The sequence below is a fragment of the Argiope bruennichi genome, chromosome 5 (genome assembly GCF_947563725.1).
Source record: "Argiope bruennichi chromosome 5, qqArgBrue1.1, whole genome shotgun sequence".
In the NCBI taxonomy this organism is placed as follows: domain Eukaryota; kingdom Metazoa; phylum Arthropoda; class Arachnida; order Araneae; family Araneidae; genus Argiope; species Argiope bruennichi.
In genome coordinates, this window is record NC_079155.1 from 40,274,635 (window position 1) to 40,295,168 (window position 20,534).

Genomic DNA, 20,534 nt, shown 5'->3' on the forward strand with positions numbered 1-20,534 from the left:
CTAGCTCTTGATGAGGGTAAAATATAATATTTAGGACTTTATTATTAATAAATCAACAAATTTTAATTAAATTTTTATTCCAGATAAGTGATGCCATCCAATAATGAGTTTGAAATAGTATATGATTGCCATAACATTAATCAATAATATTTTTATAAATGAATTAATATTATGAAGGAATGTGTCCTTTATCTTTTATGAAAACGTCTTAGGAAATGCTTTAAAAATTATTAAATTTATAATGGAAACTTATAATTAAATTTAATTTTTATAAATTTAAATTTATAATGGAAAATTATTATGTTGTAAACTTGGCAACTGTATACAGAAAAGTGTAATATGATTTTTTTAATGAAAAGTATTCAAGTCAAAACTTTTGAATACAATTATATTACTTTTTGAAAACACAATGGAGGTTATAAAATGGAAAACCTTTAAACATCAGTTAAATATTGTAATTTTTTTTTAATGTGACAAAAATTCAGAACTATTTAGAATATTTTTATCAGTTCATCACAAATGTATCATTGCGTCACTATTTTTATGAAATTCCCCTTGCATTGTTATTGCACTAATAAGTTTATGTACAACAATAAGTTTCATTTTTTTTTTTTTTTTTTTAGTATTTTGCAGTAATTGCAATTCCGATTTTAAAATTGTTTCAAACACACTTTCAGGAACTAAAAGTAATGGTACGACTTTATTGTATTCCCCTTTACGTATTTTTTGGAGAAAACATAAAAATTAATGAACCAAGAACTCAGCGCAGAAATAGAAAATAACAACAGAACATTTTCTGAATAGCCTTCTTATCTCGAAATATATCTTATCCTTATCACGTTTGTCAAGACCTACTGCTCTGATTCGCACTTCGTTTACAATCCTGATATTTAAATCTTCACTTTATAGTTCATTATCGATTGTTCAAGGTCAGCATCTTCTCAAATGTTATCGAAAAGCACTTTTTCTTTTACAATACACACACTGTAACAATAATATAAATACCGTCAGTCACTTTCTTTTTCTTTGCTTTTATTTCTTAGACCAATCACCTTTCCAAAAATTCTGAGTTGAAATTCTACATTTATATAAAAAATACAATGCGAAATCGGGCCAGATGTAGTTAAATTGAGCCAACAAGTTTTTTGTTTACATGTGCATTCTACTGGATAATTTATTAATGTCCAAAATATGTCTACTCATTACTGTCATTTGCATCATGATTATGAACAATTAATTAATCAACAAACTCAGGCAGGATTGCATGGCCCAGGTTGTTGTACAATATTATGCGATATTATGTTGTTCCATATTCAACAATATTACGAATATTTCTTTATACTATACAATATTCTACAACATATGTATACTACAAGAGAGAGTGCATGTTTAATTTTATTTCAATTCCTATTAAATTTTTTTACAGCGCACACTTCATCATAATTATAAATATTATTATAAGAGCACCAAAATTTTTAACTTTTGGGCAAGAATATTTTATCACATTCGTTTGAAACAAAAAGCAAATATATGCTATTCCTGAAAACTTCAATAACGAAAAATTGATCCCGCTTATTTTGAGATTAATTCAAAGATTGAAAGGAAAATATAGCAGGATTAATGTATAATTAAGACAAGGAACGATCCGATAATCCGATAAACATAAACAAAATATCTCCAACTTACAGGAATGTGAATTTGACAAAGGCTGTTTCTTCATGATCTTTCCTATCTTCAGATGTTTCTCTGCAAAGTTATCATCAAAAATATTACATTGCACATCATCCATTCATCAAACTGATAACATATTAATAAATATTTTTTTAAATAATCCTACTTCAACATTCCACAAAAGAATATCCTCCATCTTCTCATGGGAGATAGGTAATGCATTTGTAGTTTACCACATGAGAATGTTTGACAGATTCCTTCGGATGACTGTTGGTAACCAACAGATTCCGAGAGACAGTAGGTTTTGCCATTAGCCAGTTTCAGATAGATCCATGCATCAGCTATTTGATTGCTACCTCTTGCTATACGCAATAGAGCACATTCCGATTTTGAATTTACTCCATAGAAGACTACTTCGTCAGCTGCCTAGAGCCAAAAAAAAAAAGATAAGTAAATTACTTGCAGCAAAAAAAAAAAAAAAAATAAATAAATAAATTTAAAAAAAAAATGTTTTTGAAACATGGAAGTTCTTTATAAAAATAAATCTTTGAAAAGGACCCAAAACTTAAAGAAGAATCAATTTTCTTCCTGAAACATGATTACCCTCAAGAAAGGAAATCGTGCGCACCAATGTATGGTATCAGTATTCCAACCACCATCACAAAGGTAAAACAGCATGTTGAACAATATTGTACAATATTGCGAAGTATTATATTATTCAATATCCAACAATATTGTACAATATTGAGAAGTATTATATTATTCAATATCCAACAATATTATACAATATTGTGAGATATTATATTATGCAATACCCAACAATATTATAAAATATTGCACACTTTTTAATATCATGCAATATTGTACTGTATATGTATGCAACTAAGACACGAAAAATCTTGTTAAAAAGTTCTAAAAGTTCATTTCTTCATTAAAAATTTCAAATGGTAGGAAAAAGTAAATTTTTTAATAATTTTTTTTAGTTTTTTTATAGGATTAGTTTATTCTGGAAGGTAAAATAAAACTTAGGACTAAAATATAATTTATTGGTAAAGATTTGGATATCGTCGTGGTTAAATTCTCCACAGCTGGAGCTAAATCTGAAAGATAAAGTAAAATAACTTATTATCAGAATGAATGCTTATTGAAAAAATTTGGAGAAACACAATTTTATTGTTGAATCCAGCATAAGAGGAGTAAATCTGGCTGATAAAGAAAAGTAACTTATGAATGACGAACAGGATTGAAAAAAAAGCATTGTCCTTTAATAGTTTCTCTACTCGGTGCTTAATTACAGTTAGACAATTCAATAAATAGGCAATTTAAGGAATAAATAGTTTAGGGTAATTTATTATAAAGAACTCAAATGCTGTTAAACTTAGGAGAAAATCTCTAACTGGACTATCTGATCCAAGACTATAAAGTTAAAGATAAAATGAATCTAATGTAGAATCATATGATGAGCAAATTCGCAATTTCAAGCATTAATCTTCTTACCATAATGACACGTAGACAATTATTTAGAATTCCTTGATAAAAAATTCTTTTCGATGGATTTCACTATAGTAACCAGAAGTATACGCCTTATTTTTTTCCGATTCGAGTCTCAATTCCAAAACCAATTGGTATCCGAGATTCTACCATCAAGTCAAATTGCTCCATGAACAATTTAGAATGAATTTTATTGCTATATATGAAGAAAGCATTTATTTTTTGTCGTGTGTAAAATGAAATAAGATTAACATTTTAGATGTTTAGAGAGCATTCTAATGAGCGCAATTTGAATGTAATTTTATGTAAATTGTACTCATTTGCTTCGAGGCCGAAGAGAGAAAAAACACTATTAGTTTTTAAATTTCGCTTTTATTCCATCCCAGGTGGCATAATTCATGTACAAGCAGCAGCGACGAGTCCCACTAACACAGAACGACACAAGAGCGAAAAAAGGAAAGGCTAATGAAATATTTATCCCCATGATTATATACTGTGAGATTTTGATAGGAATTTCTTTAAACGGACGATTTAGGTAAGGGAATAATAGGGATCTTTTAAAATAATGTGTTAGATCGACAAATTTTTATCCCTTCATTCGGAGTATTGGAACTTGTCGATGTCAGAAATTTTACAGAGCATCTGTTGCATTAATTAAATCAAAAAGGTGGAATTGAATCAGGAAATAAGAGAATATTCTAGAATGAAGTTAATATGGACTGAATTAAGATAAAAATTTGGAAATGAATTAGGATTAAATTAAATTTATATATATATATATATATATATATATATATATATATATATATATATATCAAACACACACACACATATAAATATATATACATTTGTGTGTGTGCGTGCCAAGTAATGAAGCTGTTGAAATAAAATAAAAGAACAGATAAGAATTTTGTCTATGAATATAATATTATATTATTTATGTTCGGTTGAAAAATAACTTTCGAATCAAACCCTGAGGAATTCTGAGTTCAGTTTAGTTAGGCTGGCATGCTGTTTTTAAATTACTTTAAAAGTAATTTTAGCACCCCTCGTATTTTATGGTTTAGCTGAAATGTTACAGAAACTCGAGAATTGGAAAATCTTCAACTTGTAGACGTTGGAACAAGACTAACAAGTCATCAATTTGCCATTGGGCTAAACTAGTAGAAAACAACTACAACAGAAACGTCAACGGTAGCGATAACGTGCGCTAGGCTATTGGATGACGGGCGGGAAAAAATATGAATTTTACACTAAATTAGACTTGTTATGAATTTCAATTTGGATCTTACCTCTCGCACATGTGATTCTGGGAACGGAGATTCAAGTTCTTTTTCTAGCGGTGGTACGATGTATCCCAGTTTTACAGGATCTCCTAGAGAATTGATGTCGTAAAGCTCAAACCTTCTACTGTGAAATGCATTGTAGAAACGTATCGCAAGATACGCTATTGCCCATTTGATCCAAAATATTAGTTCTGTAAAAGAATTAAAAGCAAGTTTCACTTTACTTCATACATAATTATATTATAATTTGTAATTTATTTATTGTTAGGTATAGGAAGGTTTCATGCCAGTAATAACAGCATAATTTCTAATCATTTTCCCAACAATTGTAATTCTGTAAGTAAAAATCTTCTTACGGCTCGTACAACGTAATCTAAAACTATAATTATATCATAAGAAGATAAACAGCATTTGATAGCATAATACATTAATTAAATCGAATTATGGCCAATTATTACTTTTAAAAAAGCTATGAGACCGAATATAAATTAAAGAATAATTGTTTAAATCGTCTTTATTTTTCATGTACCGAAAAATAAATGCATGTTTACAGCCTTATTCTTGAATAAAAAAACAAATCCTTTTATAAATACTCATTATACAATATATAAAACATTAATATATTATACAATAATATATAAATTATACAATAATATATATTTAATTTCTTTATTTCTATTTTATTATATATTTTTATTTTAAGTTCGATTATCAATTATATACTATTCATAATATTAAGTTAAATGAACATTTGATTGCATTAAACGGTGTCAATATAATTATTTGTGATAGTATAAAATTGTACCACAGTTTTTTGAGACACAGAGGTTCTCTCTAAAAATGGTAGAATATTTTAAATTAGATGGCATTCATCATACAATAAATTTTATTGCTTCTTTTATCAAATCTTGTGGAATTAAAAGCTTACAATGTTTACATTACGCATAAAATGTGATTTTTGCATATTACTTAGGGGCATTAAAAGAGCCATGATATGAATATGTTCAAGGATAAATTTCAAATAGTTTTAAATAGGAAGTTTATCTCTGTAATTTTTAAAGTTCGATTTATTCCATTCGGAAAAGCATAATTATTTACAAGCAGAGACGCGGACAAGACGTCCGCCACAGAGCAGTACAAAGGCCGGTGTGGGGAAGAAGGGTCGAAATAAATTATCCCTCGCCTTATATAACCTTAGATTTTGATGGAGAAAATATTTCTTCATTGTGTTAATATATTAATAAGATTCTGATAGGGATTTCTGACACATGTCAATCACATGTAAGGGAAACACAGGGAGATTTTAAAAAAGAATTTGCTTGATCAGCGGTATGTTATCTCTTCACGCGTAGTGTGGGAAAGTTAGATTTTAGCTGATTCAACAATTTAACAAAGCTTCTCTTGAATTAATTAAGTAGAGACAGTGGAATTGGATCACGAAATAAGAGAATATTTTAGAATGAAGTTACTATGGGTTAAATTAAGATGAAGTTACTATGAAAATTAATTAAAGTGAAATTAGAGTTAAAATATCATTATATATATATATATATATATATATATATATATATATATATATATATATATATATATATATATATATATATATATATATATATATATATATATATATATATATTTATATATGACATCACTACTCTGCGATAATTCGCTAGACAACTTGAAACTATGTGATATTTTATTCTTCCATGTTAAGTATGTGTGTAATTTGATGTTTTATGGGCCTTGTGATGTGAAATTTAGAAGAAATATCAATAAATTATGATCTTCAATAGCTGGTGTTTTTGTCTGCACAACACCATGAATCTCTCTTCACTACAATGTTTGTTTTAGAATTTCTGATATGCGCTTAGGTAATCATTTCAACTTCAGCATAACTTATCATGATAATCCCGATCAATATACTTATGATTACTCACAATCTCTTATAATACAGCTTTTGGACAATCTCGGAGCAATATATTTTTTGTAAACAGAATTTGAAATTTTGCTAGCTCAAATTAAACATCGAGTCAGATGAATTCAGAATTAAAAATTAAGAAACAAATGTTCTGAAAGATAAATATTCATTATTTAGTTTAAATACATAAATACTGCATTAGAATATAAAATAAAATATTTTTTTTTATTAATATTGTTTTTTTAGCTGTTTAACTTAAAACTAAATATATTCAATTCAATAATCAAAATATAGCCATCAGGTATTTAGTATTCTAAAAAATGTTATTTTAATTATAATTAGAATGCAATTATAAAGTTTGCTGCATATTCCATAAGGTGTTTAAATGTAGCATCTAACCGATAATAATACTAGCAGTTTAGTTATTTTAACGGCCCATTTTAAAGCAACACTTGGGCTATTTAGGGACGGACCTCGTGATTTTGAACCGCTGTCAGATGACGAGGACAACATCTGAGCTGGCATCCCCCTCTCCACGCCACGCCACACCACCCTGGCGGGAGGGCGTTCGGCCCAGACAGATTTAACGTGCACCAGACCGGCGTACACGACGGATTTTCTGTGGAATCGGGTCACAAACCTGAAACCCTCCGGTTGTGCAGCCGAGACCTTACCATTAAGCCACCGCGGCCTCCAATAATGTTAGCAAAAAACTCAAGCAGGACTAAAGAGCTTCAACAATGTAGCGTGAATTCACATGTTTTCTTATTTAAAATTTACTGAAAATGACGTAAAGGTCACTAAGAATATGATTATTTTCATACAAACATAAAATATATGAGAAAAGAAAATTGCAAAATTTATACTAATAAAAAAGTAATTGATAAAAATTCCAAAATAAATAAATAAGCGATTATTTAAAATCTCTTTCATAAATTGATTGAAGTATTTTTTATTTCTATTGATTTAAAATTTAAATAATTTTTTTACAATGATGATGAAAGAAGTAATTATGACAACTACTGTTAGTATTGTTATATAAAGAAATGTATAAATTCAACACCAAAGTATGTAGAAATAACATCTTATAAATTACTCTGAAAACATTCTCTGCTAGATTCAAAATAAAATGAATATAAATTTGTTATTTTCTTTTATTAACTTGGAATTAAACTAAACTTTTTATTTATATAGATTAATAATGGATAAAATGTGCCTAATTCGTTAATATCGCTAAATCATAAAATATAAATAGTCTATATATTCTACACAAATTATAAACTGAGAAGTAAATGTAGAAACGTGCTAGAAAGAGCACACCTTTCTATTTTTTCTATACAAATCAAGGAAATTAAACTATTTTCTTTTCTTACCTAAAGGGGCTGTGAAAAGCGTTACAAGGAATGGCCCAAGCATATTTGGACTTTGAAGAATAACGCCGAAATGTAACGCCTACTCCCATGCGTTCAAAAGTGAAGGTATTAACCCAAACTCCACCGGCACGGATGCTTAGATAAAGATAATAAAAATAAGAGTTATGTATAAACTTATCTATTACTCGATATCAAACAATAACTTAAGAGAGATAAATGGGCAGTATGAAAAGTTTATCTTCCAAAAGATTAAGTGCTAACACTTTGTTCTCTGAATGATGACAAACTGAGAACATGTGTTTTAACAACAAATAATAAGTTATGTAACTATAGATTTATAACTACATAACAGTTACTATAGTTATGTAACTATGGTAACTGGTTTATTTTAAATGCTGCTAAAACAAATGAAATTTTAATGAATAAATTGGAAAATACACATAAAATTTTTAATTAATTAAAAATAGCTGGGATTATTTTATGTTTTTTTATTAATGAAAAATTATCTATTTAAATTATTTGTTACAAATTCTTCATTCAAATTTTGTCGAACTTCTTAATTTGTGAGAAAAAAATTAAATTTCTTATAAATTGAGAAAAATTTTAAAAACATCACGAAACCTCACCCCTACACACGTACTGATTATTAATAAAATCATCACACCCTGGGTGAACTGAATGACCGAACCGCCACGACAATAAATCGGGCACAGACATGAACGCAAAAGGGTTCCCGTTACGGTGCAGACCTTTACGTTCATCACTCACGAAGTAGTACTGTCCGACACTGGCCTGGAGACAGCTTACTCCCACAATGTTGTTATACCCCCCCCCCCCAGGGAAGTGAGATCCTGCCAACTTTTATGTAAACATCGCATCCCCATAAGGGACAAAAAATTTATGCAAAAACATAATACCATCTTAAATTGAAATTTATATGTATATAAAAAATTTTGATGCAAAAGATTTTTACATCACTTATTATAATAAGCAAACTTTTTGTAATTTACAAAGTTACTATTTATTAAAATGAAGAACTCAATCACAGTAAAAAATTTTAAAAATTCATTTTTTCTAAATTATTACAAATTGTCCGAAATTAATTAGAATGGTAGGACACAGATAATTTTTTCATACGTTTCATCTAATTTTTATTAAATAATATAAAATTTAGTTAAAAATTGCAATTCATAATTTAAATATGCGTTAAAGCATGAAATTTTCAGGTAGCATTTTGAAGAATGAAAATTCCCCGTCTAGTCAAATATTGAATCAATTTTTATGAAACAAGGATTTTCCAAACACTTTTCAAATTAAAAGACATTTTTCTTTAATAATAAAATGAAGGGAATCTGTCATAATTATTTCTATATCTCTTAGTTTGGCTACTTTATATGCTTCCTTTTTGTATGTTTGCATAATTTTGCATATGTATAATGGAGGCAAAATTTTTAAATTTAGAGAGATTAACTACTAAAATAATTGGCATGAAATATTAACCTTCGTTATGCTTTATAGTAACAGTATGCAAAATTTGAAGAAAATTTTACTCTACAATTCGGATTTATAAGGTATATATTTAGGCATTTTAATTTTGTTTATATACAGTTACGGGTGGAGGAATGAACAATGCAAGCCAAATAGCCATTTGGGAAAGGAAATGAAATAGTTGCATAGTTTTTATATGAAAAATTAATTTAATGAGATAAAATAAACTTTATATTTTCTTATGTGATTACTCTTTGTATTTGGGGCGTACAAACAAGTATTACAAGTTCTGATTTCATATAATTTTCAAGCTCTTTAAACATTAGAGTTTTCATTGTTATTCACCGGAAATAATCACTGATGCTTCCTTTTAAGCGCATTCGATCATGATCATAAAATAAAGAAATATTTATGATTATTCTTTATTCAATCTATAAATGAAATGTAGAAGTACTCCACCAGGAATGATTATATCGGAAACTATAGAATGTAAAGAAGAAAATACCGTTCAATTATTCTTTATTCGCTCGATAAATAAAATTTATATGCATCATTCTAACAGGGATAAATTTGGATTCTAATGTTATTTAAGAATGAAATACTGAATAGTTCTGTATTTGTTCGGCAAAGAAAACTGATAAATACTCTTCCAGCAAATAATAACATCGACAACTAAAAACTTTTAAGAGCAAAATATTGTGTAATTATTCTTTATTCGCTCGATAAATAAAATTTATATGCATCATTATAACAGGGATAAATTTGGATTCTAATGTTATTTAAGAATGGAATACTGAATAGTTCTATATTTGTTCGGCAAACAAAACTGATAAATACTCTTCCAGCAAATAATAACATCGACAACTAAAAACTTTTAAGAGCAAAATATTGTGTAATTATTCTTTATTCATTCAATAAATAGAAATAATAGGTAAACAATCCGTAATTATAGTAGCAGAAGCTAAAATATTCTGAATGAAATCTAGTGCAATTTTTTATCAGTTTTGTTCATAAAAACGAATTTTATGAACAGAATATTGTGTAAGTATTCTTTATTCATTGGAAAAATAAAACTTGCATTCACCTTTTGTTGCAATGATAATAACGGAAACTAAAGAATTTCAAAGATAGAATATTCAGCATTGTTGTTTACTTGTTCAATAAATAAAAGCAAGCATCGAAAAAAGGAAGGAGAAAAATCTTGGGTAATTATTTTGATCATTTCGATGAATAGAACTTACATGAACGCTTATTGCAATGGTAACACCGAAAACTAAAGAATTTTGTAAATTAAATATCGTGTAATTATTCCTTATTCTTCAGAAAAATAATTTAAATTTACAGTTGTGTATGGAATAATGTGTATTTAATCCTTAATCCACCAATAAGCAATAAGCACCTTAAGCACCTTATAAGCAATTTACTAGAAATGATAACACTGGTAATAAAAACGTCCTCCCGCTGGTGTGGTGTGGTGTGGAGAGGGGGATGCCAGCTCAGCTGTCGTCCCCGACATCTGACCATGGTTCAAAATGACGAGGTCCGTCCCAAAATAGCCCTAGTGTTGCTTTACAACGGGACGTTAATATAACTAAACCAAACCTAACACTGGTAATAAAAGTTAAGTTGAAGAATAATCATTTGAAAACGTAATTTTTATTAAAACTAGGATTTAATAATTTCAAATTGAGCTGATTGCTTTTAAGCTATTAGCGAGGTGTAGCGTGTTTTTCTAACATGGTAAATATTCATTGTTAAAAAATCTTAACTGCAGCGAAGTTTACTGTGATTTTTGGCTGTCCGATTTATATCCAGGAAAAAAAAATAGGCGCTCTCTGAGAAGACTGATTTTTATTTTGCAGAGAATACTAAAATAGTACTGAGAAAACTCTAACTGGAAAACAATAAAAAAAAATGATAATATTTGGAATCTTAAGAATCCATCAATTTTATCAAGAAATCAAACTCACAAACTTAAACCACCTCCATAAGTATTAACAGAAAGTGGAAAATAGGAATTTCCATTACATATTTTATGTTTAATAAAAAAAAGATTTAGTAAAATACGTTTGAAATTAAAATTAATTTTGTATTTATTGCTATAGAAACATTTGTGTACGTTTAAATTAATGAATGTTTTTTGTCATATGCTGTCTGTAAAACTCCCATTTATTAAAAAGTATTACAATTGACTCTTTTGTTATCTTCCGCCTTATTTAATCCGTGATGAAAAGTTATCTTTATGAAAGATAAATGCTTAAATAAGGGTTTTCAAACTACAATGACTTTTAATAATTCTTTGTAATAAAGAATTTTTCATTTAAGTTCTTTCTGTAATTCAGCTTTAAAATACTTGACTGGACGATGAAAATGTACACTAAATAATAACATTGTAAAATGCGAAATTTTTTAACAACAGCATCTTATATTTTTTGCATTAAAAACATGGATAGTTTTCAATATCACATAAAATACCAGAGAATATATGCTTAGTCTTTAAAAAATTCTGAATTTATTGGTATCACAGTTATTGCATATTCAACTCATTATCTCTTCACTGTAATTTAATAAAAATCAAATACGTTTTTAATTATCTGAAAAACTAAATATACCTAGTTGTCCTATCAAATGCAAAATGAACTTTAAACTTTAATTCCATGATTTCTAACTAAAAAACTGTATAAAGTTGTTTTAAATTACCTAAAATTGAGTGGTAAGTATGCTTACCAATTTCAGTTTTCCCTGAACAATCTCTGGTAATTATATTTACCACCCCATATTTCATAAGCTAAATGGCAAATCATTGAGCTTTTGATGTTTTAGTATTCACATTATCAGCTTATTTTGATTTAACCCTAACAAATATTATTTGTCAAATGCCCCGGAATTATGCCCGATAAAGGGTAAAAATGGTTGTTATCATTAATAGATGATCATGATTAAACTACAACCTTTACTTTAAAAATAATATGCAACAATAAAATAACAGTGTCTTCGGTGTTTATTTGACAGCTGTTCAAAATTACGAGATTCGTCCCAAAATAGCCCTAGTATTGCTTTGAAACGGGACATTAATATAACGAAACTAAACTAAACTAAATTCGAAAAGAGTACTCTCGTTTTGAATGATGATATTGATTTCTACAATATTTCTGTAAGAGAAGAATACAATAATTTGTTGATTCAATTATCATAATTACATTATGACTGTTGATGATTGAAGTTGGAAAATGTGCCATGTATTTTCTAGAAATTTATTATTTAATTATGATTATTAAAATTAAAAATTTCAATATTAGAAAAAATTATCCATTTACAAAAATTAATATATATATTTTTAATAATTAAAAGTTTAATAGTAATGATAAACAAATAAGAGCAGCGCTTATATGTTCTTTGTTCTAGTTGACTGTTTCAGCGCACCCATAATTCAATTTTACATTTCTATTTAATTCAACTTCACACAGATAAAATTCTGATTGGACTTCAGGTTTCACCTAATCTAAATACAAAATAGTTAGTTTTCGAAATGATACTAAATGAATCTGATTTCAAAATTTAAATTTGATTCTTATACTTAAGAAATTTAAATTCCCACTTTTTCCCCATTAAATTCTTAAATAAGAAATATATACTTTCAGAATACTGTTCTATCTCACATTTTAAGGAGATGTTTCTGTGCAATCAGCACAGATTGTCAATTAGAATCCTTAAATATTATACTCCATGTAATTATATTTCGATTTATTTGAAAAGGGAACTTAGATGAAAATTCAGCATGAATTTTCTTGAAACTGTTAGTGTATAGCGGTTACTGTCATAATATATAAACATGAATGTTCCTTTCCTTAATTTACTATAAACGTCCTACTGTTTTTTTATTTGCTTCTCTTTTTGACATAAAAATTTTAGCTCTAAAGTAAAGAATAAAAAACAATAAACTAATGCAAATACCGGGTGTCCCATAAATTTGTAAATACTTTAAAAATTCATAAAAATTGAAGGACTGGGTATATTTGAATGTGGTGTGCGAAACTATTATTCTCATAAAAGGGGATTTTTTTTTTGGATACAAAAAAAAATAATTCAAAAATTTCTCAATAGAGGGCGCTGCACACAAGAAAATCGGTGGAAATATGCAAATTAAAGTCTTATGAAAGGCAGAGTGAGCGATTGACACATCATTTCTAAAGGTTTGCATAAAGTTTGTATTAAGATGTTGACACTGGAAAATAAAGCACTATTGGTAAAGTTGCTTTATGTCAGCAACGAATCGGCGGCTGAAGCCTTACGAAAGCTTAGGACCCAGAAAAGATTGAAGAAAGGTTCAGGTCCGATCACTCCTACTGGACTTGTTTCCCTAGTACGCCGTTTCGAAGAAACTGGAAGTTTATGTCATCGCCCATGCAGTGGTGCACCTCGTTTAACAACAGTCCGTACCTCCGATGTCTCTTTGCAAATGGACACGCTAAGGGAACAGTCTACAAGTGCAGTCAGTAGCGCACGAGAAGTGGCACGAATAACTGGTATACCAAAAATTTAGTTGTACCGTATCCTTCATGGTGTATTGCAATTGTACCCATACAAATTGCAATCGCTACATCAGCTCTTACCAAATGATACAGCTAAGAGATTGGAATTCTCAAATTGGGCTTTGGCGAAAATTGAAGATGATCCGCGATGGCTGCTGAAAATATTGTGGACAGATGAGGCTCATTTTGCTTTGCATGGAGCAGTTAATACCCATAACTGTAGAATATGGGCACATGAGAATCTCATTAAGTCTCGGGTGTACCACCATAGGGCAACTTCGTTAGTGCAGCTAAAGGAAGCCATTCGCCACGAAATCTCATGCATTCATCCGGATATGCTGTATGATGCAGTTACCAGTGTTGTCTCCCGCTTCCAAACTGTTATTTGTGGTGATGGCGGACACATAGAACAAGTACAAGTACTGTGTGATACGTATGTAAACAATTGCTTGCATGCAAATAAAAGTATTTTTCCCGTAGAATTGTATGTTTTGCTTGTGTTTAGCGCGCTCTATCGACAAATTTTTTGAACTATTTTTTTTTGTATGAAAAAAAAATCCCCCTTCACGAGAATAACAGTTTCGCAAACCGCATTAAAATATACTCATTCCTTCAATTTTTATAAATTTTTAAAGTATTTACAAATTTATGGAACACCCGGTATATTCTTATGAATTATAATCATTAAATTTAATATTATAATATCTCCCTTGCTGCGAATAAAACAAATATTTCGGTTTCAGTTTCTAAATTCTTGTTAAGTTGCTTTTGCATCTTATACATTATCAAAGGTTTGAAGAGCCAAAGAATCCCATACAAATGAAAAAATGTGATTATCCGAACGTGAAAACGTAGGTTCAGGAGGCGTTCAAATGAAAAAGTACGAAACAATACTTTGGGTATAAATGAAGACTTTATTCAAAGTATACGCCATAGACCTGAGCACAACGATCCCATTGATTAACGAGCCGAAGGGTTCCTTGTTCCCAGAAATCCTGTGGCCGTGACCAGACCCAGTCCTTCACAGCGTCCTTGAGTTTGCCGTCCTAGTTGAAGCGATTCCCTTTCAGATGTTTTTTCAGGGGACCAAGCACATGAAAATCGCACTGCGATATGTCCGGGCTGAAGGGCGGGTGGTCGAGCTTGTCCCCCTTGGACTTGACCAGTTCCGCATCTGTTACTCTGGAGACATGTGGACGAGCGTTATCATGGAGCAGAACCACACCCTCCGTGAGTAGCCCTGGTCTTTTGTCCTTGATGGACCTGCGTAGTCTTCGGAGTGTTTCACAGTACACATCGGAGTTAATGGTTCTGTAAAAACATCTGAAAGGGGAGCTCTTCAACTCGGATGGCGAACTCAAGAACGCTATGAAGGACTGGATCTGGTCACGGTCACAGGATTTCTGGAACAAGCTTCGGCTCTTTAATCAATGTGATCGTTGTGCTCAAGCCTATTATGTATACTTTGAATAAAGTCTTCATTTATACCTACAGTGTCACTTCGTACCTTTTCATTTGAAAACCCCTTGTATATATTCAATAATATAAAATCAATCTTTTCATTAGAGCAAAAATTAGTCTGATGTTATGATATGAAAATTAAAATATCAGTGATCATGGCTTATGTATCATCTTTTGTTTCAATTATGCAAACTATTTTTATAAATTATTAAATAATGGTTCGATCAAATGAGGATAACTCTCAGTAAATCACATTTTTCGTATCATCCATATTTTTTATTATTTTTATTTATTTATTTATTTATTTTTGCCCTACACATTTATTTAGATGAATGTAAAATTTCTATAATCTTGCAGCATACGATATAAAATCTTGCGCCAATTGCTCTACAGCATCTATTTTTGCAATCAATCATTCCAAAATTGATAATTTCTGAAATAACAAACCAACATATCTTTAGTATTAATTACATCATGTCCCTATTTTGTTTTAGAGCTGATGTGGAATATGTGGATTCAACATTGTGATGAATTTTAATTTGTGCAGATGCTTTGCAGCCACAGATAAAATTTCACGCAATTTATCATCTATATGACTTCGATAATTTGATATAGACAAATTCAGATTTTGTTCAAAGGCCATTGATATAAGTTTTGAAAATGATTGAACTTTAAAATTTATTCTTTTTCCCAGAATTATTGGAAGGCCAATCGAAACTTACATGATGCATAATGTTTATTAAATTTATAAGATAAATAATGTATGTTATACTAATTTTTAAATTTAAAAACATTCGTCCTAATTCCGTTTCTTTTTACAAGAATATTGTCTTTTTTCGGCGACACCATTAAAACTAAGATAGCTAATAATTTTAGGCATCACAACGTCATGTTTCATTTTAGATTCTCTCTAAATTTAAATTCTCACAAATGAATATTTTTCGCACTCAACTTATAAGCAAAAAAATTTAATTTTACTACCTCATAATCATCTATATTTTTATATGGAAAAATCCGTGCATACCGATAACCAAGCACTTTAATTTTTTTAAAGAATTGTGTATTGTCTTTATATAGCATTTGTTTGAAATGTGCAGATTTTATCATGATTGCGATGAACAAATTCATGTTAATTATATTTTCCCATAATAAAATTAATTAAATTATATGAAAGAGTACTTTAGAAAATAAATTATATTTTTTGATGCTGAATAATTTTTCTGCTGACATCCTGTATTATTTGTCCTTATAAAAATTAATACGGTCTTTTTATTTTCATCACCTATACTATTTCTTTGATTGCAGTATCTGATTAGATTTTAACTGAAGCAAACTGATTATTTTAACGATGTACTTGTGATTTTATATAAAATTTAACATTAAAAAAGGGAAAGTAATAAAAATGAATGTTCTATAAAGAGCTCTGCCAGATATCCAAGGCTTTAGAGAATTATTGTTATTTGGAGTTTCTTAGTTTCATGTAAATAATTCTCATATAAATACATAATTAATATTGAAAACTAAATGCCTGAAGACGACTAGTATTGTTAACAAATTTCAAGAAAATTAAATGTCACACTACATCCTTTTTCTACAGGATTTTTAAAATTTTATCAGGTTGTTAAATGTTTCATAATATAAATTGTATGTTTCGAGGTATAATAATTCACATTTTTGAATAGAAATGGAAATGAAAGAGAAATTCACTTTTCGTAACCAGAAATATCCTGCGACATGGCACAAAGCCATCCGCTGGAAAAATATCTGACCTGCTGTCATGCATGGCAATATGGCTTGCAAAATGGTATTTCATAAATATTATCTACATGAAATATGATTGAAAATAAGAGATATTCCTCTCGGCAAGCTGTAAGGCAAAGGTAGATTCTTTTGCATTCAAGTTTATGTCTGGCAACATAAATTGTTGATGTTAGAAACAGTCAAAATTAGGGCGTGAAAAGTGTCAAAATCCAAACAAAATTACTCTATTTATCCTGTCCACAAGATTAGTACACACACACACACACACACACACACACACACACACACACACACACACACACACACACTGGTGGTCCGCGGTTGATTGGAGGTAATTTAAACGATATCATTATGTTCTGGTCCTTTAATGCTCTATATATCTCAATAAAAATTACAGCGAAAATAGATACAAATGATCTGACGGTGAATTGTAATATAATTTGCAATCATCAACTGCACATATACAATATAATCACACAATAATTGCTGTGCTCTACAATCTTGTAAGAGAGTCTGGTGTACGTTAAATCCATCGGGGCCAAACGTCCTCCCTCCGCTGTGTTGTGGAAATTTGGAGATGGGGTGCCAGCTCAGTTGTCGTCCTCGACATCTGACCACGGTTCAAAATTATGAGGTCCGTCGCCAAATAGCTCTAGTATAGCTTTAAAGTGGAATGTTAATATAACTAAACTAAACTGCAAGGAATTGTATATTCTGTACATTTCAAAGATATATCAACTGTACATGAAATCAGAACTGAACGAATTTTTATTGTACAGAAATTAAATTTTTAAAGTGTAACAAATAAAATTCTTTAAAAATAAAAGTGTTAAAATTAATATGACTTTATTCATTTTAAAGGGTGAGAAAGTATACCAAGAAAAAAACTTTGGAGACATTTCTCAAATATGGAATTTGATTAAGTTCGTCATTTAATACTGAATTCATTCTTTCGTCACTTGTGTTTTGACGACAAAATATTGTTGCTAATTTTTATTAAAATATCAATAAATATTTAATGGGATTGTGTTTTATAAATTCCTGATATCTTCGTCTTTAAACAAAAAATTTATAAGTATCTTAAAATTATAAGCCCTTATCTGTTTGCATATACATTTTTTAAAGAAAATTAATTAATTCAAGGAAAAGAACTCAGACGGTTTTTTTTCCTGTAAAAAATAAATAGAAAAATAAAACAAAATTCAATTATCTTTCACTCAATTTGTATCATATTTAAAAAAAAAATAAGTAAAAAATTTTCTTAATATATTATTTTTTAAAATTTCAGAGTGTGAAGTGCAGTACAAATATACATTGAAAAAAAAACTAAAAAAACAGGAAAAATACTTTTGTATTCCAGATGATGAAGCAATACGTAATTATTTACCAATTAATTTGTATTCATGTCTGAAAATGAAAATAATAAATTATGCAAATATTCCTCTTTGTACCTCTTTCACTTTTACATTTTGAGATGCATATACTTATATTTAGATATAAAAAATTGGGAAAAAGAATCTGAAAAAAACATTCTTAAATTTTTTTTCCAAATAAAAAAAAAATATGGGAGGGGTCAGATGGAATTGAATACGTAGTAATTTGATTGTTACTTATATTTTGGCGAGGAAAAAAAATAATTGCCATATCAACTGAAATTGAGTTAGAAAGTTTAAATATCTAAAATTACTTGACTGAATATCCTATGTCCATTGTATCAGGTTTCTAATACCTAATCTTTATTGTTGCACTAAAATTTCAAATGCAAAAAAAAAAATTAAAAAGCAAATAAAAAATAGTTTTCTACAATTTTTCCTTGAAGGATGATCAAGAATGATTTGATGCAGAAAAATAGGACTAAAGGAGTAGATTGCATATCTAAACCAGATGTTAGACTCCTTATAAACGAAGCAAAAATTTATTTTTTAGTCAGTCATTTTACATGATATCTGAATATGAAACACAAAATCTTTATCCAGAATTGTCTTCCGGTTGCGGCAATCTCTGTAAAATTCCTTTTTTTCCATCCAGTAATACGTAATCACCTAATTAATTAAAAGATAAAATGAATTAAGCATTGAGAAACTTGATGCCATAATTTTAGACAACAATTACTATTTTAAATCTAGAGTTTGAGATAATATACCTGTTCGAAATCTTTTTATTGCTCCTTCTAAGCCAACAACGCAAGGCAAGCCATATTCACGACTGACAACAGCTCCTGCAATGAATAAGAAGGGTTATTTTTATTTTTGTTTCGAAGGCATTTAAAATAAATGTAATAAAATAGCTTAAAAAACCCACTTTAAATGGTATTCTACAAAAACTGGATTTATTTTATTTTATTTTTCTTCTTACTTTTCTTCTTATTTTATTTTTCTTAATTTCTGATTTCTAATTCATTTATATAATATTTCAGGAATACCCAAAACATTAAATACTGGAAATGCTCATATTGCATCGAACATGTGAAGGATATTTTTCTCAACTAGCAAACTACCAGATAGAGCTTCTACTGTAGAATCAAAACACAATTTAATTAATATATCGATTGTTGGTTATCATGACACGTTTAAATATTATAAAATATTTGGTTATCATGAATCAAATGTTATAAAATATGATTCCATCGTTAGAAATATGGACCAGTCAAATTTTAAAAAATCAAAACATAGGAATAATTAAATAAATTCTCCCATTATAACATAAAAATAATCGATTCTCATTTTTAATTTAATAATTTTTCTATTGTGAATTTTACAAGTAATAAATTACAAAAATTGATAGAAAAGAGTTAATGGTCATGTTGCTTGATTTCAGTCGCAGAGATTCAGACTGTAATTTATTATTATATTAGAAGTTATTTTATATTATTTATTTAATTATTTTGAGTTTGAAATAAAAGTTTTTTTTTTAAATTTCTTCTATATAATTTAATTATATAATCAGAAAATTAACTATTATTTTCTTTGTAACTATAACTGTTTTCATTGCGGGGATGACAATATTTTTATATTTGATATGTTTGATCTATGGTTCTTTTCTGTGTAGATGTATCAAGTGCAAAAATTATAATATTAATTTATATATTTGTATTTATAATTCATCACTTAGGATCATTTAATAGTTTCTATTTTTTATCTGTAATCTAAATGATAATCGGTATAATAAATTTGTGAGAGTATTCTGTAAACATCCTGTAGAACAAAAGAACCGTTACAGCCAATTACCATCTTGTAAGTTCATCAATATTAGTTATGAATGCCAGAAAGAATTGAAATGATTATGAAATGTTTATGTACAATTACCATGGGAAATGAGTCCACCAACTTCAGTAACCACTCCAGCGATAATGGGGAAATAAGGGCTCCAGCCGATGTCAGTACTGTAGGTTATTAGAATTTCACCAGCCTGCAATCGAATAAAACAAAATTATATAATATGGATAGAAAAAAATGTTTCATTCCAATTTATTCATTAATTTAAATTCAATTAAATTTATTCTTTCATTTTATTTTATTCATTCATTCGTTTTATTCATTAATTTAAATTC

At 28.8% G+C, this 20,534-nt stretch overlaps 2 protein-coding genes across 2 annotated transcripts in view; both read right to left on the reverse strand.

Annotated features, from left to right (window-relative positions):
* The window catches only part of LOC129968150 (prodigiosin synthesizing transferase PigC-like), a 64,515-nt gene extending 56,635 nt beyond the window's left edge, over positions 1 to 7,880 (reverse strand). The window contains exons 1-4 of the mRNA XM_056081968.1: positions 7,743 to 7,880; positions 4,455 to 4,639; positions 1,838 to 2,097; positions 1,687 to 1,746 (exon numbers count right to left, since the gene is read on the reverse strand). Of these exons, the coding sequence (XP_055937943.1) occupies positions 1,687 to 1,746; positions 1,838 to 2,097; positions 4,455 to 4,639; positions 7,743 to 7,785 (548 nt within the window). The 5' untranslated portion in view covers positions 7,786 to 7,880. The remainder of the gene's footprint in view (positions 1 to 1,686; positions 1,747 to 1,837; positions 2,098 to 4,454; positions 4,640 to 7,742) is intronic.
* An 11,000-nt stretch (positions 7,881 to 18,880) lies between these two features.
* LOC129968808 (uncharacterized) overlaps positions 18,881 to 20,534 on the reverse strand; it is a 61,402-nt gene continuing 59,748 nt past the window's right edge. The window contains exons 38-40 of the mRNA XM_056083071.1: positions 20,290 to 20,392; positions 19,128 to 19,202; positions 18,881 to 19,026 (exon numbers count right to left, since the gene is read on the reverse strand). Of these exons, the coding sequence (XP_055939046.1) occupies positions 18,953 to 19,026; positions 19,128 to 19,202; positions 20,290 to 20,392 (252 nt within the window). The 3' untranslated portion in view covers positions 18,881 to 18,952. The remainder of the gene's footprint in view (positions 19,027 to 19,127; positions 19,203 to 20,289; positions 20,393 to 20,534) is intronic.